Source organism: Salvelinus alpinus, chromosome 4 (genome assembly GCF_045679555.1).
Source record: "Salvelinus alpinus chromosome 4, SLU_Salpinus.1, whole genome shotgun sequence".
Classification (NCBI taxonomy): domain Eukaryota; kingdom Metazoa; phylum Chordata; class Actinopteri; order Salmoniformes; family Salmonidae; genus Salvelinus; species Salvelinus alpinus.
In genome coordinates, this window is record NC_092089.1 from 33,018,716 (window position 1) to 33,046,698 (window position 27,983).

A 27,983-nucleotide genomic window follows, 5' to 3' on the forward strand; every position below is an offset into this window, starting at 1 on the left:
CAGATCTCCATACATTGACTTAGCAACACAAGGCTTTCCTTATTCTCTATAATTTACATAAAGTGCCCCTAACAACACTGCTAACCTAGTCATGATTACACTCTTAACCACTCTAAAATACAGATGGATTGGATGCTTATTGTTACCAGATGCTTCTTCATATGGTTGCCTAGCTACAACATGGCTTGTCTTTTGAAACAGGTTGCACACTGTTGGTTGTCTTTCTCTTCTTTGTGGCTGTTAGGCAATGAGACTTTCCTACCAACCGTTGATGTGAAATTGAGCTTCTTGTCAATTGCATGTCACTCACTGACCATGTTGTTACACTACATGACCAAAAGTATTTGGACACCTGCTTGTCGAACATCTCATTCCAAAATCATGGGCATTAATTTGGAGTTGGTCCCCCTTTGCTGCTAGAACAGCCTCCACTCTTCTGGGAAGGCTCTCCACTAGATGTTGGAACATTGCTGCGGGGACTTCCATTCAGCCACAAGTGAGTGAGGTCGGGCACTGATGTTGGGTCGATTAGGCCTGGTTCGCAGTCAGTGTTCAAATTCATTCCAAAGGTGTTCGATGGGGTTGAGGTCAGGCCTCTGTGCAGGCCAGTCAAGTTCTTCCACACCAATCTCGACAAACCATTTCTGTATGGACCTCGCTTTGTGCACAGGGGCATTGTCATGCTGAACAGGAAAGGGCCTTCCCCAAACTGTTGCCACAAAGTTGGAAGCACAGAATCGTCTAGAATGTCATTGTATGCTGTAGTGTTAAGATTTCCCTTAACTGGAACTAAGGGGCCTAGCCCGAACCATGAAAAACAGGCCTAGACCATTATTCGTCCTCCACCTATCTTTACAGTTGGCACTATGCATTCGGGCAGGTAGAGTTCTCCTGGCATGCACCAAACCCAGATTAATCCGTCAGACTGGCAGATGGTGAAGCGTGATTCATCACTCCAGAGAACGCATTTCCACTGCTCCAGAGTCCAATGGCTGTGAGCTTTACACCACTCCAGCTGACACTTGGCATTGCGCATGGTGATCTTAGGCTTGTGTGTGACTGCTCCGCCATGGAAACCCTTTTCATGAAGCTCCCGACGATCAGTTATTGTGCTGACGTTGCTTCCAGAGGCAGTTTGGAACTCGGTAGTGAGTGTTGCAACCGAGGACAGACCATTTTTACACTCTAGGAGCTTCAGCACTCAGCGGTCCCGTTCTGTGAGCTTGTGTTGCCTACTACTTTGCGGCTGAGCCCTTGTTGCTCCTAGACGTTTTCATTTCACAATAACACCACTTACAGTTGGCAGCTCTAGCAGGGCAGAAATTTGACAAACAGACTAGTTGGAAAGGTGGCATCTTATGACGGTGCCAAGTTTAAATTCACTGAGGTCTTCAGTAAGGCCATTCTACTGCCAATGTTTGTCTATGGAGATTGCATGGCGGTGTGCTCGATTTTATACACCTGTCAGCAACAAGTGTGGCTGAAATAGCCAAATATACTAATTTGAAGGGGTATCCACATACCCCTTCATACTCATGTGACACACACACACACACACACACACACACACACACACACACACACACACACACACACACACACACACACACACACACACACACACACACACACACACACACACACACACACACACACACACACACACACACACTGACATAAATGCAGATGTCTATATAGGTTTGTGTAAAACAAGTTGTGCTTGTCAACAAGCTTTACAGGCTTTTTAGTATAGTACAGTATGTGTGGTATACACACACTCAACCATGCTACTCACTTTTTATTATCTATGAGTCACTTTAACCCTACCTACATGCACATATTACCTCAATTACCTCGACTAACCTATACCCCCGCACATTGACTCGGTACCGATACCCCATGTATATAGCCTTGTTACTGTTATTTTATTGTTGCTCTTTTATTTTTTACTTTTTTAATACAGTTTATTTAGTAAATATTTTCTTAACTCTTTTTTTTTCTTAAAACTGCATTGTTGGTTAAGGGCTTGTAAGTAAGCATTTCACTGTAACCTGTTTTATTCGGCACATGTGACAAATACATTTGATTTGATTAGACACACACACATACTGTAGTATTCTGCACTGTCACACACTGTGCTCCTTACTCACTCAGCTACTCCCTTATTTAGTCATGTTATGAACTGTGACGGTATTCAGTACAGTAAATGATGTGCTCACACACTCTTTCTTGCTATCTTACTCCACATTAAAGCTGGAATCCTTAATGGGCAAACTGACACGTCAGTTTGGGCTTTTACAACAACAAAGAAGTTACTGGAAACAACGAACACTGTATTTTTTTCCTCAGACATTGCAGGAGCGATAGAACAGCACTGCACTTTTTACCACGTTGGGTGACACCCCTTTTCATTTTTTTATTTATTGAACCTTTATTTAACTAGGAAAGTCAGTTAAGAACAAATTATTATTTATGATGACGGCCTAACAAAAGGCATAAGGCCTCCTGCGGGTACGGGGGATGGGATTAAAAATAAAAATGTAGGCCAAAACACACATCACGACAAGAGAGACACCACAACACTACAGAAAGAGAGACCTAAGACAACCTAACCTAACCTAAGAGAGCAACACATGACAACACAACATGGTAGAAACAAAACATGACAACAACACGGTAGCAACACAACATGGCAGCAACACAACATGGTAGCAGCACAAAAAAATGGTACAAGGATTATTGGGCACAGACAACAGCACAAAGGGCAAGCCCCTCACCTCCACTTCGTCAACAAAAACAATAACAACGGCCGTGGAGCAGACAGGGGCGCTGATTCCTCTACTGCAGTTTCCATCTTTAACATGTCTGTGCAGATTAAATATGAAGGCCTACGTCTATTGAAGTGATACACTCACCAGCCTGTCCTCCAGCCCATACCTCTGGAGACAGTCCAAACACACTCACCAGTCTGTCCTCCAGCCCGTACCTCTGGAGACAGTCAAAACACACTCACCAGTCTGTCCTCCAGCCCGTACCTCTGGAGACAGTCCAAACACACTCACCAGCCTGTCCTCCAGCCCGTACCTCTGGAGACAGTCAAAACACACTCACCAGCCTGTCCTCCAGCCCGTACCTCTGGAGACAGTCAAAACACACTCACCAGCCTGTCCTCCAGACCGTACCTCTGGAGACAGTCAAAACACACTCACCAGTCTGTCCTCCAGCCCATACCTCTGGCAACAGTCCAAACACACTCACCAGTCTGTCCTCCAGCCCGTACCTCTGGAGACAGTCAAAACACACTCACCAGCCTGTCCTCCAGCCCGTACCTCTGGAGACAGTCAAAACACAATCACCAGCCTGTCCTCCAGCCCGTACCTCTGGAGACAGTCAAAACACACTGACCAGTCTGTCCTCCAGCCCGTACCTCTGGAGACAGTCAAAACACACTCACCAGCCTGTCCTCGAGCCCGTACCTCTGGAGACAGTCAAAACACACTCACCAGCCTGTCCTCCAGCCCGTACCTCTGGCAACAGTCAAAACACACTCACCAGCCTGTCCTCCAGCCCGTACCTCTGGAGACAGTCAAAACACACTCACCAGTCTGTCCTCCAGCCCGTACCTCTGGAGACAGTCAAAACACACTCACCAGCCTGTCCTCGAGCCCGTACCTCTGGAGACAGTCAAAACACACTCACCAGCCTGTCCTCCAGACCGTACCTCTGGAGACAGTCCAAACACACTCACCAGCCTGTCCTCCAGCCCGTACCTCTGGAGACAGGCAAAACACACTCACCAGTCTGTCCTCCAGCCCGTACCTCTGGAGACAGTCAAAACACACTCACCAGTCTGTCCTCCAGCCCATACCTCTGGCAACAGTCCAAACACACTCACCAGTCTGTCCTCCAGCCCGTACCTCTGGAGACAGTCAAAACACACTCACCAGCCTGTCCTCCAGCCCGTACCTCTGGAGACAGTCAAAACACACTCACCAGCCTGTCCTCCAGCCCGTACCTCTGGAGACAGTCAAAACACACTGACCAGTCTGTCCTCCAGCCCGTACCTCTGGAGACAGTCAAAACACACTCACCAGCCTGTCCTCGAGCCCGTACCTCTGGAGACAGTCAAAACACACTCACCAGCCTGTCCTCCAGCCCGTACCTCTGGCAACAGTCAAAACACACTCACCAGCCTGTCCTCCAGCCCGTACCTCTGGAGACAGTCAAAACACACTCACCAGTCTGTCCTCCAGCCCGTACCTCTGGAGACAGTCAAAACACACTCACCAGCCTGTCCTCCAGACCGTACCTCTGGAGACAGTCCAAACACACTCACCAGCCTGTCCTCCAGCCCGTACCTCTGGAGACAGTCAAAACACACTCACCAGTCTGTCCTCCAGCCCGTACCTCTGGAGACAGTCAAAACACACTGACCAGTCTGTCCTCCAGCCCGTACCTCTGGAGACAGTCAAAACACACTCACCAGCCTGTCCTCGAGCCCGTACCTCTGGAGACAGTCAAAACACACTCACCAGCCTGTCCTCCAGCCCGTACCTCTGGCAACAGTCAAAACACACTCACCAGCCTGTCCTCCAGCCCGTACCTCTGGAGACAGTCAAAACACACTCACCAGTCTGTCCTCCAGCCCGTACCTCTGGAGACAGTCAAAACACACTCACCAGCCTGTCCTCGAGCCCGTACCTCTGGAGACAGTCAAAACACACTCACCAGCCTGTCCTCCAGACCGTACCTCTGGAGACAGTCCAAACACACTCACCAGCCTGTCCTCCAGCCCGTACCTCTGGAGACAGTCAAAACACACTCACCAGTCTGTCCTCCAGCCCGTACCTCTGGAGACAGTCAAAACACACTCACCAGTCTGTCCTCCAGCCCGTACCTCTGGCGACAGTCAAAACACACTCACCAGCCTGTCCTCGAGCCCGTACCTCTGGAGACAGTCAAAACACACTCACCAGCCTGTCCTCCAGACCGTACCTCTGGAGACAGTCCAAACACACTCACCAGCCTGTCCTCCAGCCCGTACCTCTGGAGACAGTCAAAACACACTCACCAGTCTGTCCTCCATCCCGTACCTCTGGAGACAGTCAAAACACACTCACCAGTCTGTCCTCCAGCCCGTACCTCTGGCGACAGTCAAAACACACTCACCAGTCTGTCCTCCAGCCCGTACCTCTGGAGACAGTCAAAACACACTCACCAGCCTGTCCTCGAGCCCGTACCTCTGGAGACAGTCAAAACACACTCACCAGCCTGTCCTCCAGCCCGTACCTCTGGAGACAGTCCAAACACACTCACCAGCCTGTCCTCCAGCCCGTACCTCTGGAGACAGTCAAAACACACTCACCAGCCTGTCCTCGAGCCCGTACCTCTAGAGACAGTCCAAACACACTCACCAGCCTGTCCTCCAGCCCGTACCTCTGGAGACAGTCAAAACACACTCACCAGCCTGTCCTCGAGCCCGTACCTCTAGAGACAGTCAAAACACACTCACCAGCCTGTCCTCCAGCCCGTACCTCTGGCAACAGTCAAAACACACTCACCAGCCTGTCCTCCAGCCCGTACCTCTGGAGACAGTCAAAACACACTCACCAGTCTGTCCTCCAGCCCGTACCTCTGGCGACAGTCAAAACACACTCACCAGTCTGTCCTCCAGCCCGTACCTCTGGAGACAGTCAAAACACACTCACCAGCCTGTCCTCGAGCCCGTACCTCTGGAGACAGTCAAAACACACTCACCAGCCTGTCCTCCAGACCGTACCTCTGGAGACAGTCCAAACACACTCACCAGCCTGTCCTCCAGCCCGTACCTCTGGAGACAGTCAAAACACACTCACCAGTCTGTCCTCCAGCCCGTACCTCTGGAGACAGTCAAAACACACTCACCAGTCTGTCCTCCAGCCCGTACCTCTGGCGACAGTCAAAACACACTCACCAGTCTGTCCTCCAGCCCGTACCTCTGGAGACAGTCAAAACACACTCACCAGCCTGTCCTCGAGCCCGTACCTCTGGAGACAGTCAAAACACACTCACCAGCCTGTCCTCGAGCCCGTACCTCTGGAGACAGTCCAAACACACTCACCAGCCTGTCCTCCAGCCCGTACCTCTGGAGACGTTCCAAAACACACTCACCAGCCTGTCCTCCAGCCCGTACCTCTGGAGACAGTCCAAACACACTCACCAGCCTGTCCTCCAGCCCGTACCTCTAGAGACAGTCAAAACACACTCACCAGTCTGTCCTCCAGCCCGTACCTCTAGAGACAGTCAAAACACACTCACCAGCCTGTCCTCCAGCCCGTACCTCTAGAGACAGTCAAAACACACTCACCAGCCTGTCCTCCAGCCCGTACCTCTAGAGACAGTCAAAACACACTCACCAGCCTGTCCTCTAGCCCGTACCTCTAGAGACAGTCAAAACACACTCACCAGCCTGTCCTCTAGCCCGTACCTCTAGAGACAGTCAAAACACACTCACCAGCCTGTCCTCTAGCCCGTACCTCTAGAGACTGTCAAAACTTGGTGACTTGCACAACATCTGTTTTACACAAACCTAAAAAGACTTACATCATCTCATGGTGATTATTATTTTGAAGGGGACCCTTTTTCACCGTCTTTACATATCTTACTTCACTTGTAGTAGGCCTATTCATTTAGTTTTCATATTGTTTTAGATGACTGGGTATTGTAATGTCACAAGGCCAGAGTGTCCTTCCTAGGGAAATACAATATGCCTGATTAGTACTATCACAGAACATAACACTTTTATCAGTGTAACTTGGGTAATGAAACCCTTAGAGCATTTTATTCTTATGGCACCGGCGTCTGTGTTTTTAGTGTTAGCCCAGGTTACCTCCGTATGTAGTCATTCTGTGTCAGTTGGTCTTTGATTTGAATTATGTTCCAGAACTAGGCCTCTTAATTATGCCTCCTACACATACAGTACCAGTCAAAAGTTTGGACACACCTACTCATTCAGTTAAAAAAAAAAAGTGTACTATTTTCATAATCAAAACTATGAAATAACACACGTAACCAAAAAAGTGTTAAACAAATCAAAATATATTTTATATTTGACATTCTTCAAAGTAGCCACCTTCTGCCTTGATGACAGCTTTGCACACTCTTGGCATTCTCTCAACCAGCTTCATGAGGTAGTCAGTCACCTGGAATGAATTTCAATTAACAGGTGTGCCTTGGTAAAAGTTAATTTGTGGAATTTCTTTCCTTCTTAATGCGTTTGAGCCAATCAGTTGTGTTGTGACAAGGTATGGGTGGTATACAGAACATAGCCCTATTTGGTAAAATATCAAGTCCATATTATGGTAAGAACAGCTCAAATAAGCAAAGATAAGTCCATCATTACTTTAAGACATGAAGGTTAGTCAATCTGGAAAATTTCAAGAACTTTTAAAGTTTCTTCAAGTGCAGTCACAAAAACCATCAAGCGCTATGATGAAACTGGCTCTCATGATGACCGCCACAGGAAAGGAAGACCCAGAGATACCTCTGCTGAGGAGGATGAATTCATTAGAGTTAACTGCACCTCAGATTGCAGCCCAAATAAATGCTTCACAGAGTTCAAGTAACAGACACATCTCAACATCAACTGTTCAGAATAGACTGCGTGAATCAGGCCTTCATGGTCGAATTCCTGCAAAGAAACCACTACTAAAGGACTCCAATAATAAGAAGAGACTTGCTTGGGCCAAGAAACACGAGCGATGGACATTAGACCGATGGAAATCTGTCCTTGGGTCTGATGACTCCAAATTTGAGATTTTTGATTCCAACCGCTTGGTCTTTGTGAGACGCAGAGTAGGTGAACGAATGATCTCCGCATGTGTGGTTCCAACCGTGAAGTATGGAGGAGGAGGTGTGATGGTGTGGGGGTTCTTTGCTGGTGACACTGTCAGTGATTTATTTAGAATTCAAGGCAGACTTAACTAGGATGGCTACCACAGAATTCTGCAGCGTTACGCCATCCCATCTGGTGTGCACTTAGTGGGACAATGACCCAACACACCTCCAGGCTGTGTAAGGGCTACTTGACCAAGAAGGAGAGTGATGGAGTGCTGCATCAGATGACCTGGCCTCCACAATCACCCGACCTCAACCCAATTGAGATGGTTTGGGATGAGTTGGACCGCAGAGTGAAAGAAAAGCAGCCAAAAAGTGCTCGGCAAATGTGGGAACTCCTTCAAGACTGTTGGAAAAGCATTCCAGGTGAAGCTGGTTGAAAAAATGTCAAGAGTGTGCAAAGCTGTCATCAAGGCAAAGGGTGGCTACTTTGAAGAATCTAAAATATAAAATACATTTTTGGGGCCTCCTGGGTGGTGCAGTGGTCTAAGGCACTGCATCGCAGTGTTAGCTGTGCCACCAGAGACTCTGGGTTCGAGCCCAGGCTGTCGCAGCCGGCCATGACCGGGAGGCCCATGGGCGGCGCACAATTGGCCCAGCGTCGTCCGGGTTACGGAGGGTTTGGCCGGCAGGGATATTCTTGTCTCATCGCGCACTAGCGACTCCTGTGGCGGGCCGGGTGCAGTGCACGCTGACCCGATCGCTAGGTGTACAGTGTTTTCTCCGACACATTGGTGCAGCTGGCTTCCGGGTTGGATGCGCGCTGTGTTAAGAAGCAGTGCGGCTTGGTTGGGTTGTGTTTCGGAGGACGCATGGCTCTCGACCTTCGCCTCTCCCGAGTCCGTGCGGGAGTTGTAGCGATGAGACAAGACAGTAACTACTAAAAATTGGATACCACGAAATTGGGGAGAAAAAGGGGGTTCAAAAGAATTATATATATTTATATATATTTTGATTTGTTTTTTGGTTACTACATGATTCCATGTATTATTTCATAGTTTTCATGTCTTCACTATTATTCTGCAATGTAGAAAATAGTAAAAATAAAGAAAAACCCATGATTGAGGAGGTGTGTCCAAATTTTTGACTGGTACTGTATATTAGGACCGTTATGATAAAGCAACGATCAGTTTTCCTTTACATTCCTGTACACACGTAGCCTATAGCTCATAACATTAAGACAAAGGAGATGATCGTGGACTACAGGAAAAGGAGGGCTGAGCATTCTCATCGACAGGGCTGTAGTGGAGCAGGTTGAGAGCTTGGTGTCCACATCACCAACAAACTATCATGGTCCAACCACACCAAGACAGTCGTGAAGAGGGCACAATAACGCCTATTCCCCCTCAGGAGATTGAAAAGATTTGGCACGGGTCCTCAGATACTCAAAAAGTTCTACAGTCGTGGCCAAAAGTTTTGAGAATGACACAAATATTAATTTCCACAAAGTTTGCTGCTTCAGTGTCTTTAGATATTTTTGTCAGATGTTACTATGGAATACTGAAGTATAATTACAAGCATTTCATAAGTGTCAAAAGCTTTTATTGACAATTACATGAAGTTGATGCAAAGAGTCCATATTTGCGTGTTGACCCTTCTTTTTCAAGGCCCCTGCAATCCGCCCTGGCATGCTGTCAATTAACTTCTGGGCCACATCCTGACAGATGGCAGCCCATTCTTGCATAATCAATGCTTGGAGTTTGTCAGAATTTGTGGGTTTTTGTTTGTCCACCCGCCTCTTGAGGATTGACCACAAGTTCTCAATGGGATTAAGGTCTGGGGAGTTTCCTGGCCATGGACCCAAAATATCGATGTTTTGTTCCCCGAGCCACTTAGTTATCCCTTTTGCCTTATGGCAAGGTGCTCCATCATGCTGGAAAAGGCATTGTTCATCACCAAACTGTTCCTGGATGGTTGGGAGAAGTTGCTCTCGGAGGATGTGTTGGTACCATTCTTTATTCATGGCTGAGTTCTTAGGCAAAATTGTGAGTGAGCCCACTCCCTTGGCTGAGAAGCAACCCCACACATGAATGGTCTCAGGATGCTTTACTGTTGGCATGACACAGGACTGATGGTAGCGCTCACCTTGTCTTCTCCAGACAAGCTTTTTTCCGGATGCCCCAAACAATAGGAAAGGGGATTCATCCGAGAAAATGACTTTACCCCAGTCCTCAGCAGTCCAATCCCTGTACCTTTTGCAGAATATCAGTCTGTCCCTGATGTTTTTCCTGGAGAGAAGTGGCTTCTTTGCTGCCCTTCTTGACACCAGGCCATCCTCCAAAAATCTTTGCCTCACTGTGCGTGCAGATGCACTCACACCTGCCTGCTGCCATTCCTGAGCAAGTCCTTACTGGTGGTGCCCCGATCCCGCAGCTGAATCAACTGTAGGAGACGGTCCTGGCGCTTGCTGGCCTTCCTTTGGCGCCCTGAAGCCTTCTTCACAACAATTGAACTGCTCTCCTTGAAGTTCTTGATGATCCGATAAATGGTTGATTTAGGTGCAATCTTACTGGCAGCAATATCCTTGCCTGTGAATACCTTTTTGTGCAAAGCAATGATGACGGCACGTGTTTCCTTGCAGGTAACCATGGCTGACAGAGGAAGAACAATGATTCCAAGCACCACCCTCCTTCTGAAGCTTCCAGTCTGTTATTCGAACTCAATCAGCATGACAGAGTGATCTCCAGCCTTGTCCTCGTCAACACTCACACCTGTGTTAACGGGAGAATCATTGACATGATGTCAGCCGGTCCTTTTGTGGCAGGGCTGAAATGCAGTGGACATGTTTTTTGGGGATTCAGTTAATTTGCATGGCAATTAATTGCAATTCATCTGATCACTCTTCATAACATTCTGGAGTATATGCAAATTGCCATCATACAAACTGAGGCAGCAGACTTTGTGAAAATTAATATTTGTGTCATTCTCAAAACTTTTCGCCACGACTGTACAGCTGCACCATCGAGAGCATATTGACTGGTTGCATCACTGCCTGGTATGTCAACTTCTCGGCCTCCGACTGCATGGAACTACAGTGGGTAGTGCGTACGGCCCAGTACATCACTGGGGCCAAGTTTCCTGCCATCCATGACCTCTATACCAGGCGGTGTCAGAGGAAGGCCCTAAAAATGGCCTAAGACACCAGCCACCCTAGTCATAAACTGTTCTCTCTGCTACCGCACGGCAAGCGGTACCGGAGTGCCAAGTCTAGGTCCAAAAGGCTTCTTAACAGCTTCTACCCCCAAGCCATAAGACTGCTGAACAGCTAATCAAATGGCTACCCTGACTATTTGCATTGACCTCAATTATGTACATATTACCTCGCCTAACCTGTGTGTGTGTGTAATATTATATTAACTAATATAATCCATCAGTTATACCTTAACTGCAGTGCAATAAAACATTAACTAGAGTGTAATAGTGCAACTTAATGTTAAGTGTTATCCACCCAGCTTTATATCCTATCATATCCTATTCTGTTGCTGACAGTAGCATGAAACCATGAAAACAATATCTTGCTTTTCTTCTGGCTAGTCTTTTCTCCCTAGCAACTGGGTCTGCGTTAATCTTTTGTCTGTGTCGTGCAGCCTTCTCCTTATTAGACAACGGCATCTACAGTATAAAGATAATGTGCCTTGAAAATACCTACAAATGCCATAAAATTGTTTTAAATTATAATATTCAGTATTCATACAACAATTAAATCTGAATTAAATGATATGATTAATTGTTGTAAACTTGTGAAAACATGGGATAACAAAGCTACTGTCATTCAGCATAACGGGTGACATTGTGGTATAACATTAAACTTTTGTTGTGCTGAAGGACAAAAGCGTGATACTGAAGGATGGATTTCATACATAAACATATTTAACAGGCAGTTCCTTGGCCACCTATATAAAGTAATGACCTTGACCTATAAATATTATCCTTACTTTTCATATTTAATATAGCCTTTTATAAATTCATAACATTAAAAGTATGTTTTCTGTGTTGTACTGAAGGACATGCGTTTTTGGTACAAAGGTTACTAGAGGTTGAAAAGGTGAACTCATCAGAGGTGTACTCACCTCATCACATTGATAGAGGGTCTTCAATGGGTCTTCTTTGTAATGTCACACACTGTCACATGATTACCTTTAAAATGGCTTTTTACCTTTGTGATACTGAATGACATTGATGAAGAGCAAAAGTCCAGACAAAAGTTATTCAAGTTTTTAAAATATTTTTTAGATACAGTATGTTGCCCATTATTCTATATATTGTTGCAAACACACACAATTATGCCATGAGTGTTCATCTATATTTTTAGGATGAATTTCAAAAACACTTGTCATTAGAATTTTAACACGGACAGTTACACTGAAGGACATTTTGACACTTTAGAGCTCAATAACTCCCTTAATTGAATAGTTTGCAACACAAATATTTATGGGTCAAAGGAAGGGTAAGAGTTGAGTGATTTAATATTATATTTATACATATTTCTCTTTTTATGTTGAATGAATGGCCTTCGAACACCAAATGTACACGTCTCGTCTTTGACCCATCTATGTGTAATAGTGTGTGTCATAAAGAGTAGCCTACCTTTGTGTAATAATAACTGATACTGTCATGTCACTTTCCTATAGCCTACATTCTCTGTAAAAGAGATGTGGTATTTGAGATGAGTAGGTTTTGGTCCTTTAAAAGAGAACACATCAAACAGGGTTTCTTTCCATGGTCTGGCCCAGGGCTTTGTATAGCAGACTTTCATTATAACCAATCCGCTTGGTGCTGCTATGTTGCCCAGCTTTAAATGTGACAACTGACTATCATTCACCAAAAACCCACAGCTAAAAAGAAAACATCTTCATGCCAGATGTATTCACTTGGTATTTGTTTAAGTAGTAGTTAGTATTAGTATATTAACGCATATTGGACTGGTATAACAGCCGAACCCCATACAATAGGCCTCAACAGTAGAATAAAGTAGCATAAATATATAGTAGCATAGTCTCTATTCTTCTCACAGTTCATCCTCAAGACTCCGGGTCGATCAGGATTGCGAAACATGGTTCCATTTCCACTGCTTTGTAACACTTAGGCTAGCGTGGCAGTGTAGACAGTGACAGCTTGTGAATGCTCAGAGAGAAAGCAGAAGAGAGGGAGAACAATCACAAACAGAATGGTTCTTTGTGTATTTTCTACTGTCACTGGGAACAACAAGAGCCTTGTGGGCCAAGACATTGGCTATGACACTGGCTATGATGACAATGACAGAATTATTGTACACTACATCTCCATCCATATGCATTAGACCAGTGGATATCTAATTTCCTGTTTCTCTCTCTCTCTCGCTATCCTTTTCTCTGTCACTTTCTTGTTATCTGTTTCTCTCTCTCTTTCTATTATTTTAACACCCCTCTCCCTCCATCACTCCCTCTCTCTCCCCGTTTTCACTCTCCCTCTCTCTTCCTCCCTCTATCTCTCCTCCATCCCCAGAAGAAGAAGGGAGTGACCTGTTACCTCCTCTACTGCATCACTACAGCCGTCATCGGCTCCCTGCAGTTCGGATACAACACTGGAGTCATCAATGCCCCTGAGCAGGTGTGTGTGTGCGTGCGTGAGTGTGCAATACGGGAGTGGTCATAATGGTCATCATTATTAATGTATTATTTATTCAAAAAGGATTGATACCTCCTTTTATAATCAACTTAGCGTTGTGTCATACTAGTCACCCCCCCCCCCCCCCCCACACACACACACACACACACACACATACTCACACGGAGTTGGATAGATGTGCTGTTTTCAACTTTGTCTCCCTCTTGTGGACAGTCAGTGGCAGTACTCATGTGTATTGACTATAACAGTCAGGGCTGGAACGGTGCTGGAACAAATGCCTGCACCTTCTGTACATCTCTAGGACTAGGATTTTAGACCACTTGTCTAAATCCTCAGTGATATTCCCACCCTTTAACCTCTGAAGGTTCTAAGTCTGTCATCTCCACTCTCAGAAACTGCGACGGTTCTTCCAGAATGTGTCTATGGATCGTTATGGAGACCCCTTCTCCTCTGGGACTAACACCATGGTTTGGAGCTTCGCTGTGGCCATCTTCAGTGTGGGGGGCATGGTTGGGTCCTTGTCTGTGGGGGTCATGGTGGACAGGTTTGGGAGGTGAGTTAAGGACTAATGATACAAAGAAATGCAGATGTACAGTAAATGTGTGCGTGGAAGTGGTTTTGTATCTGTAATGACTTTGTAGTGTTTTATTTTATTTTATTCCCAGCACCACAATGAGAGGTGTGCGGCATGTAAATATTTGCTCTCAAAGATGAACCAAGGGCCCTTAGTCGATTCTGTGCTGTAATGTTAATTGAGGCTGTAATATTAATTGAGGCTGTAATGTTAATTGCGGTCTTACCTCCTAACTAGAAGTCGACCGATTCTGATTTTTCAACGCCGATACCGATTATTGGAGGACCAAAAAAAGCCGATACCGATTAATCGTCCGATTTTTATATATATATTTGTAATAATGACAATTACAACAATACTGAATGAACACTTATTTTAACTTTAAATTGATTTTATTGATGCATTATTTTGTCTCAAATAAATAATGAAACATGTTCAATTTGGTTTAAATAATGCAAAAACCCAGTGTTGGAGAAGAAAGTAAAAGTGCATTATGTGCCATGTAAGAAAGCTAACGTTTAAGTTCCTTGTTCAGAACATGAGAACATATGAAAGCTGGTGGTTCCTTTTATGAGCTGGTGGTTCCTTGAAGACATTAGTCTTCAATATTCCCAGGTAAGAAGTTTTAGGTTGTAGTTATTATAGGACTATTTCTCTCTATACCATTTGTTTTTCATATACCTTTGACTATTGGATGTTCTAATAGGTACTTTAGTATTGCCAGCCTAATCTCGGGAGTTGATAGGCTTGAAGTCATAAACAGCGCAATGCTTGAAGCACAGCGAAGAGCTGCTGGCAAATGCAGGGAATTGCTGTTTGAATGAATGCTTACGAGCCTGCTGCTGCCTACCACCACTCAGTCAGACTGCTCTATCAAATCATAGACTTAATTATAATATAATAATACACAGAAATACAAGCCTTAGGTCATTAATATGGTAAAATCCGGAAACTATAATTTTGAAAACAAAGCGTTTATTCTTTCAGTGAAATACGGAACCGTTACGTATTTTATCTAACGGGTGGCATCCATCAGTCTAAATATTGATGTTACATTGCACAACCTTCAATGTCATGTCATAATTATGTACAATTCTGGCAAATTAATTACGGTCTTTGTTAGGAAGAAATGGTCTTCACACAGTTCGCAACGAGCCAGGCGGCCCAAACTGCTGCAAATACCCTGACTTTGCTTGCACAGAACGCAAGAGAAGTGACACAATTTCCCTAGTTAAAATAAATTCATGTTAGCAGGCAATATTAAATATGCAGGTTTAAAAATATATACTTGTGTATTGATTTTAAGAAAGGCATTGATGTTTATGGTTAGGTACACGTTGGTGCAACGACAGTGCTTTTTTCGTGAATGCGCTTGCTAAATCACCCGTTTGTCGAAGTAGGCTGTGATTCAATGATAAATTAACAGGCACCGCATCGATTATATGCAACGCAGGACAATCTCGATAAACTAGTAATATCATCAACCATGTGTAGTTAACTAGTGATTATGTTAAGATTGATTGTTTTTTATAAGGTAAGTTTTATGCTAGCTAGCACCTTACCTGGGCTCCTTGCTGCACTCGCATAACAGGTAGTCAGCCTGCCACGCAGTCTCCTCGTGGAGTGCAACGTAATCCGCCATAATCGGTGTCCAAAAATGACGATTACCGATTGTTATGAAAACTTGAAATTGGCCCTAATTAATCGGCCATTCCGATTAATCGGTCAACCTCTACTCCTAACCTGGCCTCATCTCACCTCACTTCATCACTCTTTATTTAGCAGGCCATTCATGGTCTCTGGCAGGGCACTGGACTAAATGGCTTTCCTCCATCTTTCTAACATCACACATTTGTCCTCCCACTTTCTTTCTTTTCTTTCCCCTTTTCAAGTTCAAGTTTATTTTTATTTTTTATATTTTTTATATAGCCCTTCGTACATCAGCTAATATCTCGAAGTGCTGTACAGACACCCAGCCTAAAACCCCAAACAGCAAGCAATGCAGGTGTAGAAGCACGGTGGCTAGGAAAAACTCCCTAGAAAGGCCAAAACCTAGGAAGAAACCTAGAGAGGAACCAGGCTATGAGGGGTGGCCAGTCCTCTTCTGGCTGTGCTGGGTGGAGATTATAACAGAACTATGCCAAGATGTTCAAAATGTTCATAAGTGACAAGCATGGTCAAATAATAATCATGAATAATTTTCAGTTGGCTTTTCATAGCCGATCATCAAGAGTTGAAAATAGCAGGTCCGGGACAGGTGGCGGTTCCATAACCGCAGGCAGAACAGCTGAAACTGGAATAGCAGCAAGGCCAGGTGGACTGGGGACAGCAAGGAGCCATCACGCCCGGCAGCCCCGACGCACGGTCCCAGGGCTCAGGTCCTCCGAGAGAGAGAAAGAGAGAGAGAAGGAGAGAATTAGAGAGAGCCAAGATTTTCAAAATGTTCATAAATGACAAGCATGGTCAAATAATAATCAGGAATAAATGTCAGTTGGCTTTTCATAGCCGATCATTAAGAATTGAAAACAGCAGGTCTGGGACAGGTAGGGGTTCCATAACCGCAGGCAGAACAGTTTTCCTATCCTCCTCTCTCTCTCTCTCTCTCTCCATCTCCCCAGGCGTAAGTCCATGCTCCTGGCCAACGTGCTGGCCCTTCTGGGTGGAACTCTGATGGGTCTGTCCAGCCTGTGTAACTCCTTTGAGATGGTCATCATTGGCAGGCTGGTCATTGGCGTGTTCTGTGGCCTGTGTACGGGACTGACGCCCATGTACGTGGGAGAGCTGGCCCCCACGCACCTCAGGGGGGCCTTCGGCACCCTCCACCAGCTGGGAGTGGTCATTGGCATCCTGGTGGCACAGGTACCACAGAGAGGACCAGGCACTGGGTTCACTTTCATTTAGGTTATTTTAGTCTACTGAGTTTATTGTAATTAATTGAACTTAATGTTATTGAGGTCAACTGAATTAAATGCTGTTCATTTCACTGAATGTAATTGACTGATCTCCTTTTTCTGTACAATCAAGTCAGTTAAATCTGTTTTAGTTTGAGCATGACTTTTCTACTACCTTAAGCTTTAACCCTGGCCATCCTGTTGTCCCTCTCTCTGCTCTGTAGGTCTTTGGTCTGGAGTTTCTGCTGGGGTCAGACTCCCTGTGGCCCCTCCTGCTGTCCCTGACGGCCATCCCTGCTGTGGTGCAGAGCATCATGTTGCCCTTCTGCCCAGAGAGCCCCCGCTACCTCCTCATCAGCCTCAACCAGGAGGAGGAGGCTCGCAAAGGTCAGGGAGAGGAGACATGTTACTGATCATATTAAATAAAGGAGATGTTACTGATCATATTACACATAGGAGATGTTACTGATCATATTACACATAGGAGATGTTACTGATCATATTACACATAGGAGATGTTACTGATCATATTACACATAGGAGATGTTACTGATCATGTTACACATAGGAGATGTTACTGATCATATTACACATAGGAGATGTTACTGATCATGCTACACATAGGAGATGTTACTGATCATATTACACATAGGAGATGTTACTGATCATATTACACATAGGAGATGTTACTGATCATATTACACATAGGAGATGTTACTGATCATATTACACATAGGAGATGTTACTGATCATATTACACATAGGAGATGTTACTGATCATATTACACATAGGATATGTTACTGATCATGTTACACATAGGAGATGTTACTGATCATATTACACATAGGATATGTTACTGATCATATTACACATAGGATATGTTACTCATCATATTACACATAGGATATGTTACTGATCATATTACACATAGGAGATGTTACTGATCATATTACACATAGGAGATGTTACTGATCATGTTACACATAGGATATGTTACTGATCATGTTACACATAGGATATGTTACTGATCATGTTACACATAGGATATGTTACTGATCATATTACACATAGGAGATGTTACTGATCATATTACACATAGGAGATGTTACTGATCATATTACACATAGGATATGTTACTGATCATGTTACACATAGGAGATGTTACTGATCATATTACACATAGGATATGTTACTGATCATATTACACATAGGATATGTTACTGATCATATTACACATAGGATATGTTACTGATCATATTACACATAAGATATGTTACTGATCATATTAAACCTAGGATATGTTACTGATCATATTACACATAGGATATGTTACTGATCATATTAAATATAGGAGATGTTACTGAATATATTTTACATAGGAGGTGTTACTGATCATAATAAACCTAGGATATGTTATTGATCATATTAAATAAAGGAGATGTTACTGATCATATTACACATAAGATATGTTACTGATCATATTAAATAATGGAGATGTTACTGATCATATTAAATAAAGGAGATGTTACTGATCATATTAAATAATGGAGATGTTACTGATCATATTAAATAAAGGAGCTGTTACTGATCATATTAAATAAAGGAGATGTTACTGATCATATTAAATAATGGAGATGTTACTGATCATATTAAATAAAGGAGATGTTACTGATCATATTAAATAAAGGAGATGTTACTGATCATTTTAAATAAAGGAGATGTCACTGATCATATTAAATAAAGGAGATGTTACCGATCATATTACACATAAGATATGTTACTGATCATATTAAATAAAGGAGATGTTACTGATCATATTAAATACAGGAGATGTTACTCATCATATTAAATAAAGGAGATGTTACTGATCATATTAAATAAAGGAGATGTTACTCATCATATTAAATAAAGGAGATGTTACTGATCATATTGCACAGCACTCATTTAGGTGACTTTTTTATTTGACCGTTTACTTAGAAACTATGTGGTGTAAAAGTAATTACATGACAATTACTCTGTTGTTTATTTGGGATTCATTAGTATCAGAAATGACCTAGTATTTAAAAAATATCTCGCCCTCCCTCCAGCCCTGGTGCGTCTGCGTGGCTGTGAGGACGTAAGTGATGACATCCAGGAGATGAAGGAAGAAGGGATGAAGATGGCCATGGAGAAGAAGGTCACTATTCCAGAACTCTTCCGCTCGCCAGCCTACCGTCAGCCAATCATCATTGCCATCATCTTGCAGCTCTCCCAGCAGCTCTCTGGCATCAACGCGGTGAGTAGACTACAACTCCCACAATGCAACATAATTAGGGCCAGGAGTTATTCCATACTACATAATCGAACTAGGAAAAACATTAGGGAAAAGCCTTTAAGAAGGACAGAGAGTTTTTCCTTCTCTTAATCCATGACCCCTGATCTAACAATACATGACCGTTGGAAGCAATATGGTGGAAACCTATCCAGCCCTTTTATAAATTAGTAATGAAGGAAAGAAGATGAGGAAAGAGAAGCATAGCCACATATTTCAAAAGAATAAGTTCTCAATGAGCCTTTCCAGATAAAGTTATTGCGTATAAGCATATGTAGTAGGACGTGTAATGTTGCAACTCTCACAGTTCTACAGAAGTCACAGTTCAACGTTAGAATACTGAAACTAAATGATTCAGTGGAGAGATGCCAACATACAGAGACTGTCAAGGCACCACCTCCTCTTCAGCCCAGAGGCTGAGGAAGGAAGCGCTTGATTAAGTGGAATGGATGTAGCATAATAACATGATTGGCTAGCGAGATGATCACCCTAAGATCTAATGGAGATTGTCTGTTGATAAGGTCAGTTAACCTGGCTGTCAGTCTGAGTTAGCGTTAGCCAAGTTTATCCTGACTCAGACAGACCCAGGTTAAAGGTCAGTGCAATGACCTTTAGACTGGGCCTAATTCAGACGGATGTTAGAGGGCCCTTTTACTGAACAATGTGTATGTTTCATATGATTGTGTTTGCTTTCATGTATTTTGTAATTGATGTGTATATAGATATGTATAGTGAAACTGTTGTTTATTGATGTGTATATAGATATGTATAGTGAAACTGTTGTTTATTGATGTGTATATAGATATGTATAGTGAAACTGTTGTTTATTGATGTGTATATAGATATGTATAGTGAAACTGTTGTTTACTGATGTGTATAATAGATATGTATAGTGAAACTGTTGTTTATTGATGTGTATATAGATATGTATAGTGAAACTGTTGTTTATTGATGTGTATATAGATATGTATAGTAAAACTGTTGTTTATTGATGTGTTCATGCAGGGCTCATCTGCTAAAGAGACAGTGGTCTCAGCATGACTCCCTTCTTAAATAAAGGTTACATAAAACAATTATAAATCCAGCATCAATCAAACCCAGATGGCCACAGAACACAGTGAAACAACAGCCCTCTCTCTGTCTGTAGGAGTAAACATGGGTCAACAACAACTAGATTTAACTAGATACATATCCTCATATTGGTTATGAATGTAATCAACAACCTCTCCCTCTTTCCTACTTCCTCCTCAGGTATTCTACTATTCGACAGGTATATTTGACACTGCCGGGGTGACCCAGCCCATCTACGCCACTATAGGAGCTGGGGTGGTCAACACTCTATTCACAGTGGTGTCTGTAAGTATTTTAACACATCAAGTGTCAAGTATAATAATACAGAAATAGTACAGTTTGATAGTGCACTACTCTTGACCAGATTCCAATATGAAATGTAATACCCTTGGACACATTCTAAGCACTTCCTTGTTTGATTCACAGCTCTTTCTGGTGGAGAGGGCGGGACGAAGGACCCTGCACCTTATCGGATTGGCTGGAATGGCTGTCAGTGCTCTGCTCATGACCATCTCCCTCGCATTGGTGGTGAGTTTGAATCTCGGCTGTCCATCATTTCAAATGTCAAGAACCCGACAATAACTATTCTTGTCACACCATAAATATCCTTGACTGGATTTTATTCCACTGCTTAACATTAAAAATTATCCGCCGCCATTGTTGCAACCCCTATTACTAGCCTGTTCAACCTCTCTTTCGTATCGTCTGAGATTCCTAAAGATTGGAAAGCTGCCGCGGTCATCCCCCTCTTCAAAGGGGGAGACACTCTAGACCCAAACTGCTAGAGACCTATATCCATCCTGCCCTTCTAAGGTCTTCGAAAGCCAAGTTAACAAACAGATTACCGACCATTTCGAATCCCACCGTACCTTCTCCGCTATGCAATCTGGTTTCCGAGCTGGTCATAGGTGCACCTCAGCCACGCTCAAGGTCCTAAACGATATCATAACCGCCATCGATAAAAGACAGTACTGTGCAGTCGTCTTCATTGATCCGGCCAAGGCTTTCGACTCTGTCAATCACTTTATTCTTATCGGCAGACTCAACAGCCTTTAATGACTGCCTCGCCTGGTTCACTAACTACTTCTCAGGTAGAGTTCAGTGTGTCAAATTGGAAGGCCTGTTGTCCGGACCTCTGGCAGTCTCTATGGAGGTGCTGCAGGATTCAATTCTCAGGCCGACACTTTTCTCTATATATATCAATGTTGTCGCTCTTGCTGCGGGTGATTCCTTGATCCACCTCTACGCAGACGACACCATTCTGTATACATCTGGCCCTTCTTTGCACACTGTGTTAACAAACCTCCAAATGAGCTTCAATGCCATACAACACTCCTTCCGTGGCCTCCAACTGCTTTTAAATGCTAGTAAAACGAAATGCATGCTCTTCAACTGATCGCTGCCTGTACCCACGAGCCCGACTAGCATCACTACTCTCGACGGTTCTGACTTAGAATATGTGGACAACTATAAATACCTAGGTGTCTGACTAGACTGTAAACTCTCCTTCCAGACTCACATTAAGCATCTCCAATCCAAAATGAAATCTAGAATCGGCTTCCTATTTCGCAACAAATCCTCCTTCACTCATGCTGCCAAACATACCCTCGTAAAACTGACTATCCTACCGATCTTTGACTTCGGCGATGTCATTTACAAAATAGCCTCCAATACTCTACTCAGCAAATTGGATGCAGTCTATCACAGTGCCATCCGTTTTGTCACCAAAGCCCCATATACTACCCACCACTGCGACCTGTATGCTCTTTTTGGCTGGTCCTCGCTACATATTCGTCATCAAACCCACTGGCTCCAGGTCATCTATAAGTCCTTGCTAGGTAAAGCGCTGCCTTATCTCAGCTCACTTGTCACCATAGCAACACCCACCCGTAGCACACGCTCCAGCAGGTATATTTCACTGGTTATCCCCAAAGCCAACACCTCCTTTGGCCGCCTTTCCTTCCAGTTCTCTGCTGCCAATGAAAATCACTGAAGTTGGAGACTTATATCTCCCTCACTAACTTTAAGCTTCAGCTGTCAGAGCAGCTTTCCGATCGCTGCAGCCCATCTGTATATAGCCCATCCAACCAACTACCTACCTTATCCCCATATTTGTTTTAGTTTTTCTGCTCTTTTGCACACCAGTATTTCTACTTGCACATCCTCATCTACACATATATCACTCGTGTAAATTGCTAAATTGTAATTACTTCGCCACTCTTGGCCTATTTATTGCATTACCTCCTTACTTCATTGGCACAGACTGTATACAGATTTTTCTATTGTGTTATTGACTGTACATTTGTTTATCCCATGTGAAACTCTGTGTTGTTGTTTTTGTCGCACTGCTTTGCTTTAGCTTGGCCAGGTCGCAGTTGTAAATGAGAACTTGTTCTCAACTGGCCTACCTGGTTAAATAAAGGTGAAAAAAACAAACAAAACAAACATGTTTGATCCCTCCATTCCCTCCCTCCTCTCTGAGTAGAAGACCAACACGTCTCTGAGCTACCTGGCCATCGTGGCGGTGTTTGCCTTCGTGGCCAGTTTTGAGATGGGCCCAGGTCCTATCCCATGGTTCATAGTTGCTGAGTTGTTCTCCCAGGGGCCTCGGCCTGCAGCTATGGCCGTCGCCGGCTGCTCCAACTGGACCGCCAACTTCCTGGTCGGGCTGGGCTTCCCCAAACTGGAGGTTGGTTCTTCTTCCTCACCCTACCCCTCTTACTACAGACACCTATGTATATGTATCAAGATACATCTGCAGGCCTCAAAGCTGAATGAATGGGATTGGCACCGTTATAAGACCAAAACATCAGGCAAACTTTACAGCTTAGATTGTGTTACTCTCTAACCTCCTCTCTCTCTCTCCTTTACAGGAGCTGTGTGGTCCTTACGTCTTCATCATCTTCATGATCTTCCTCATCTTCTTCTTCGTCTTCACCTACTTCAAAGTTCCGGAGACCAAGGGGCGGACCTTTGACGACATTGCCAAAGGATTCGCCGGCACTGCAGGAGCACAATCTCCTCCCCCAGAGGGTATGGTCACCCTGCCCGTCTCCCCGACGATGGAGAAAGTTCCAATGGTTGAGTTTCCGACGGAAGAGAAGTAAAAGAAGTGATCGTCAGCGAATCCGTAGATAGTGTAACAGTTAGAGAACAGGGTCACAGGGTTAGACAAGCCCCTTGTGCATAGATACTGTAATGTAGGGAGTTTAAAACAAAACGTTTTTTGTCCATTTGAGGTTGAATTGGACTTTTAAAGTGCAGGACTAGAGATATGCACTGTTGTGGAGAGGAGCTTCCATATGAAATAGCAGCTTAGTGTTGGGGTGTGTGTATAGTGTGTGTTGGGAATAGGGTTGGGGATGATAATGCAGGCATCATGAGAGTGTGTGTGTCAAAGAGGAGTTATGTTTACTGTGTGTCAGTGTGTGCATGTGTGTGTGTGCCTTCAGTCATTTTCTTTTAAACTGCCTAAAGTATTTATTACTGTAAGTTATTAATGATCATTTGTAATGATCTTTTACCAATGCCCAAGTAATTTATGACATTTATTTTTAAGTGACTTACCTCATAGACGCCAATCATTATTAATCAATGACAACTTTTTACTGTACTTTTTAATGATTGACATTACAATAAAAACCTTTATAGTATTAGCATTTAAGAGGATAAACATTCCAACAAATATGTTCAGTATAAACTTCCAGTATTGTCCTTCACTTGGGTGAAAGGGTATTAGGATTTGGGTTGATGTGTACTGAGGTCAGTGGGTTTGGGAGTACAGTACGGGAACCTAAACATCCTCTCTGCCTGTTGTATCCTAACCTAGCCTGTCTGTCGCTCTGCCTGGTGTATCCTAACCTAGCCTATCTGTCTCTCTGCCTGGTGTATCCTAACCTAGCCTGTCTGTCTCTCTGCCTGGTGTATCCTAACCTAGCCTATCTGTCTCTCTGCCTGGTGTATCCTAACCTAGCCTGTCTGTCTCTCTGCCTGGTGTATCCTAACCTAGCCTATCTGTCTCTCTGCCTGGTGTATCCTAACCTAACATATCTGTCTCTCTGCCTGGTGTATCCTAACCTAGCCTGTCTGTCTCTCTGCCTGGTGTATCCTAACCTGGCCTGTCTGTCTCTCTGCCTGGTGTATCCTAACCTAGCCTGTCTGTCTCTCTGCCTGGTGTATCCTAACCTAGCCTATCTGTCTCTCTGCCTGGTGTATCCTAACCTAGCCTATCTGTCTCTCTGCCTGGTGTATCCTAACCTAGCCTGTCTGTCTCTCTGCCTGGTGTATCCTAACCTAGCCTATCTGTCTCTCTGCCTGGTGTATCCTAACCTAGCCTATCTGTCTCTGCCTGGTGTATCCTAACCTAGCCTGTCTGTCTCTCTGCCTGGTGTATCCTAACCTAGCCTGTCTGTCTCTCTGCCTGGTGTATCCTAACCTAGCCTATCTGTCTCTCTGCCTGGTGTATCCTAACCTAGCCTGTCTGTCTCTCTGCCTGGTGTATCCTAACCTAGCCTATCTGTCTCTCTGCCTGGTGTATCCTAACCTAGCCTGTCTGTCTCTCTGCCTGGTGTATCCTAACCTAGCCTTTCTGTCTCTCTGCCTGGTGTATCCTAACCTAGCCTGCCTGTCTCTCTGCCTGGTGTATCCTAACCTAGCCTGTCTGTCTCTCTGCCTGGTGTATCCTAGCCTGTCTGTCTCTCTGCCTGGTGTATCCTAGCCTGTCTGTCTCTCTGCCTGGTGTATCCTAACCTAGCCTGTCTGTCTCTCTGCCTGGTGTATCCTAACCCAGCCTTTACTTATCTGGAGCCAGACTACATACAGTACAGGCTTCCAATGCCTGGCTGGCCTATCATAGCTATGGTAATGAGGAGTTCAGTAGTAACATTTCTTCAAGTCTCCAAATAGTACATCAAACATAGATTCTGGGTTTGGCCAGTATGATAGTAGAATTATTTGACAGCATGATAACAGTCTCTTCAAGACAGTTAGATTGAGAGAATGTGTGGAGGAACTTTGAAGAATCTCAGATGTACTCCAATTCATGGGGCGGCAGGAAGCCTAGTGGTTAGAGCGTTGGGCCAGTAATCAAAAGGTCGCTTGATCGAATCCCTGAGCTGACAAGGTAAAAATCTGTCATTCTGCTCCTGAACAAGGCAGTTAACCTACTGTTCCCCGGTAGGCCGTCATTGTTAGTAAGAATTTGTTCTTAACTGACTTGCCTAGTTAAATAGATGTTAAATAAAAAATGTATGTATCAGATAGGGGTAGAGGCAATATATGGAGCAAAGCCTTTCGACCTCTATGGAACAATGACATTCAACTACTACTAGTACTTGGAAAGTCTACATTGACCTCAGTATGATGTATAGTGGCTACACAGTATTTGGAGTGAGATCTCACAATCTACTAAAGACAACCGCGAGTAACATGAGCTGTGATTGCTTTGTGTGTGAAGACTTCTATATATTCTATATATCATAGAATTAAGCCCTCTACCAAATAGAATTTATCATAGACTAGATCTAACCTTTATATTTTTAATCAGACCGTTTCTAAGAGTGAATTTCTAGTCATTTTAACAACCTACCAAGTGGGAAGTATATGATCACAGTAGAATACGATATATGATTTTCTAGGAACATAGATTTGTTAGGAACATCCTGAAAATAGTTGTTCCAACAAGGTGTCTACCGTTAAATGAGAGTATATACCAACCCTAAAGTAATAGTATTTATTGTGACAACAGTGTCTAAAAATCATGACATTTCAGTGGTGTAATACTGTATTGTGATTGTGGAGTCTTGTGTAGGTTTTGACCAGGTTAGTTGTTGTTATACATGGCTGTAAGTTGTTTCTACTATATTGTAGCTAGTGTACATTCCATAATGGTGGCAAATATCTTCTCTGTGTCTCATACAGTATCTACTAATACATTTCTGTTGGATTATTACTCATGTGATGTTGTTACTCATTGATAACTGAGCACTTTTCTACCTTTTGGCCTAAAACAACATTTGACCTATCATCACTTTGGCAATCTGGCTTTTCTTCGATGGTTGTGAATGTGGTGTGTACATATACAGTATGTTAATATGTGTCTGTTACAAAATACATTCCTGTTATGATAGCTTTCCTCATAGCTTTCATAACTCATTTCATAATGTTTCTGGCACTGCTGCTTGCACTCTGCACATACTACTGAATGTTGCTATGGTGATGTACTCTACCATTCTCTGCCATACATATTGTGCTAACATGATGTTAATGTGTATATTATGAATGCAGTGGTTCAATGGGCGCTCTTGTGTATTAATACATTTTCTTAGTATGTAAATGTTCCACTGTACAGGAGATTTTTCTTCTTCAATCATTTTGAATTTTAACAACCTAGAAAGTTAAAGACAAGCCTCCCTCCTCGTCCACTGTACATAAAAAAACCTGACACACCACCTCCCAGAGAGAGAGAGAGAGAGAGAGAGAGAGAGAGAGAGAGAGAGAGAGAGAGAGAGAGAGAGAGAGAGAGAGAGAGAGAGAGAGAGAGAGAGAGAGAGAGAGAGAGAGAGGGAGAGAGAGAGAGAGAGAGAGAGAGAGAGAGAGAGAGAGAGAGAGAGAGAGAGAGAGAGAGAGAGAGAGAGAGAGAGAGAGAGAGAGAGAGAGAGAGAGAGAGAGAGAATTCATGTTTTTTTTTTTCTTATTATGTTGTTATAAAGAGTCACTCAAGCTTTGAGCAACTAAAATAAAATATGCTTTTATTTTAAAGGGAATCTGTGACTATATTTTTGTGCCATTGAAAAATCCGAAGAGTCTTATATTCTCAGTAGTTTTTTTTTCTTCCTCAAAGACATAAAGTCACTTTCCTTGTATCTGTGTGTGTATATCAACCTCACTGTATGTATTCTGTGTGTGTTTATTCTATGGTTATTTCTGTGTTCTATGTAATGCTATTTCTTGGTTACAAATGCTTCTTGGTGGAAACTACATTTCCCACAATACAACACAAAACCTCCTCTGCCTTGTAGAATTCACTAAACACTGTAACAACGTAATGACGTTTGACCTGGAAATAAAGCCACTAGTGACTATACCAAGTGGTGAGTGCTGATTCCTTGTACAGTCCAACACTCAACTCCCAGTTAGTGCAGCACATGTGATAAGTGCAGTGCACATCACCAGTCCTCATTCAATTATTTGTCATTTTCTCCTGATTCTCCTGATACAGTGTCTGCATGTTCTGGTTTAGTACACACATTTACAACAGTGCCAAGCCGTTAGTCAGAGGTCTACTGTTACTGTAGCCTAGGTTAGATGGATTACATTTCTTCCTGTCTCTGCCTCCCTTAATGAGGATCACAGTTCAGAAGATACTTCTCCACTCTCTGAGGGGTTGGGTTAAATGTGGAAGACACATTTCAGTTGAATGCATTCAGTTGTACAACTGACTATGTATCCCCCTTTCCCTTTCTTTTCCATGGAAAATCTACCGAACGTTTAGTCACTGCAGAGAATTGTAGCATGAAAGTCTGCTTGAGCATCATCAAGCTGTAGTAACTAGGCCTGACAAGCAGGCGTCAACAAGCTGTAGTAACTAGGCCTGACAAGCAGGCATCAACAAGCTGCAGTAACTAGGCCTGACAAGCAGGCGTCAACAAGCTG

At 43.7% G+C, this 27,983-nt stretch overlaps 2 protein-coding genes across 3 annotated transcripts in view; both read left to right on the plus strand.

The window, feature by feature from the left end:
* The window catches only part of slc2a3b (solute carrier family 2 member 3b), a 33,903-nt gene extending 6,489 nt beyond the window's left edge, over nt 1-27,414 (plus strand). Inside the window, exons 3-11 of one of the 2 annotated variants that reach the window (XM_071395089.1) lie at nt 13,360-13,464; nt 13,875-14,035; nt 16,675-16,915; nt 17,172-17,334; nt 19,036-19,223; nt 20,511-20,615; nt 20,757-20,858; nt 22,816-23,019; nt 23,204-27,414. In XM_071395089.1, coding sequence (XP_071251190.1) covers nt 13,360-13,464; nt 13,875-14,035; nt 16,675-16,915; nt 17,172-17,334; nt 19,036-19,223; nt 20,511-20,615; nt 20,757-20,858; nt 22,816-23,019; nt 23,204-23,437 — 1,503 coding nt within the window. In that variant the 3' untranslated portion in view covers nt 23,438-27,414. The remainder of the gene's footprint in view (nt 1-13,359; nt 13,465-13,874; nt 14,036-16,674; nt 16,916-17,171; nt 17,335-19,035; nt 19,224-20,510; nt 20,616-20,756; nt 20,859-22,815; nt 23,020-23,203) is intronic. The other variant, XM_071395090.1, reaches the window with a different exon arrangement.
* Nucleotides 24,081-27,414, plus strand: LOC139572362 (uncharacterized). Its single transcript, XM_071395091.1, has 2 exons — nt 24,081-24,659; nt 24,694-27,414. Exons 1-2 carry the CDS (start codon nt 24,081-24,083, stop codon nt 25,045-25,047), a joined length of 933 nt encoding a protein of 310 aa, XP_071251192.1. The 3' UTR covers nt 25,048-27,414.
* Nucleotides 27,415-27,983: the final 569 nt, after the last annotated feature.

What these genes read in the sequence shown, in the direction of transcription:
- LOC139572362 (XM_071395091.1), top strand. Translation starts at nt 24,081, where the DNA reads ATGTGTACTGAGGTCAGTGGGTTTGGGAGTACAGTACGGGAACCTAAA. An exon ending in TCTGCCTGGTGTATCCTAAC is followed by an intron (nt 24,660 to 24,693) that starts CTAGCCTATCTG and finishes GTGTATCCTAAC; the next exon opens with CTAGCCTGTCTGTCTCTCTG.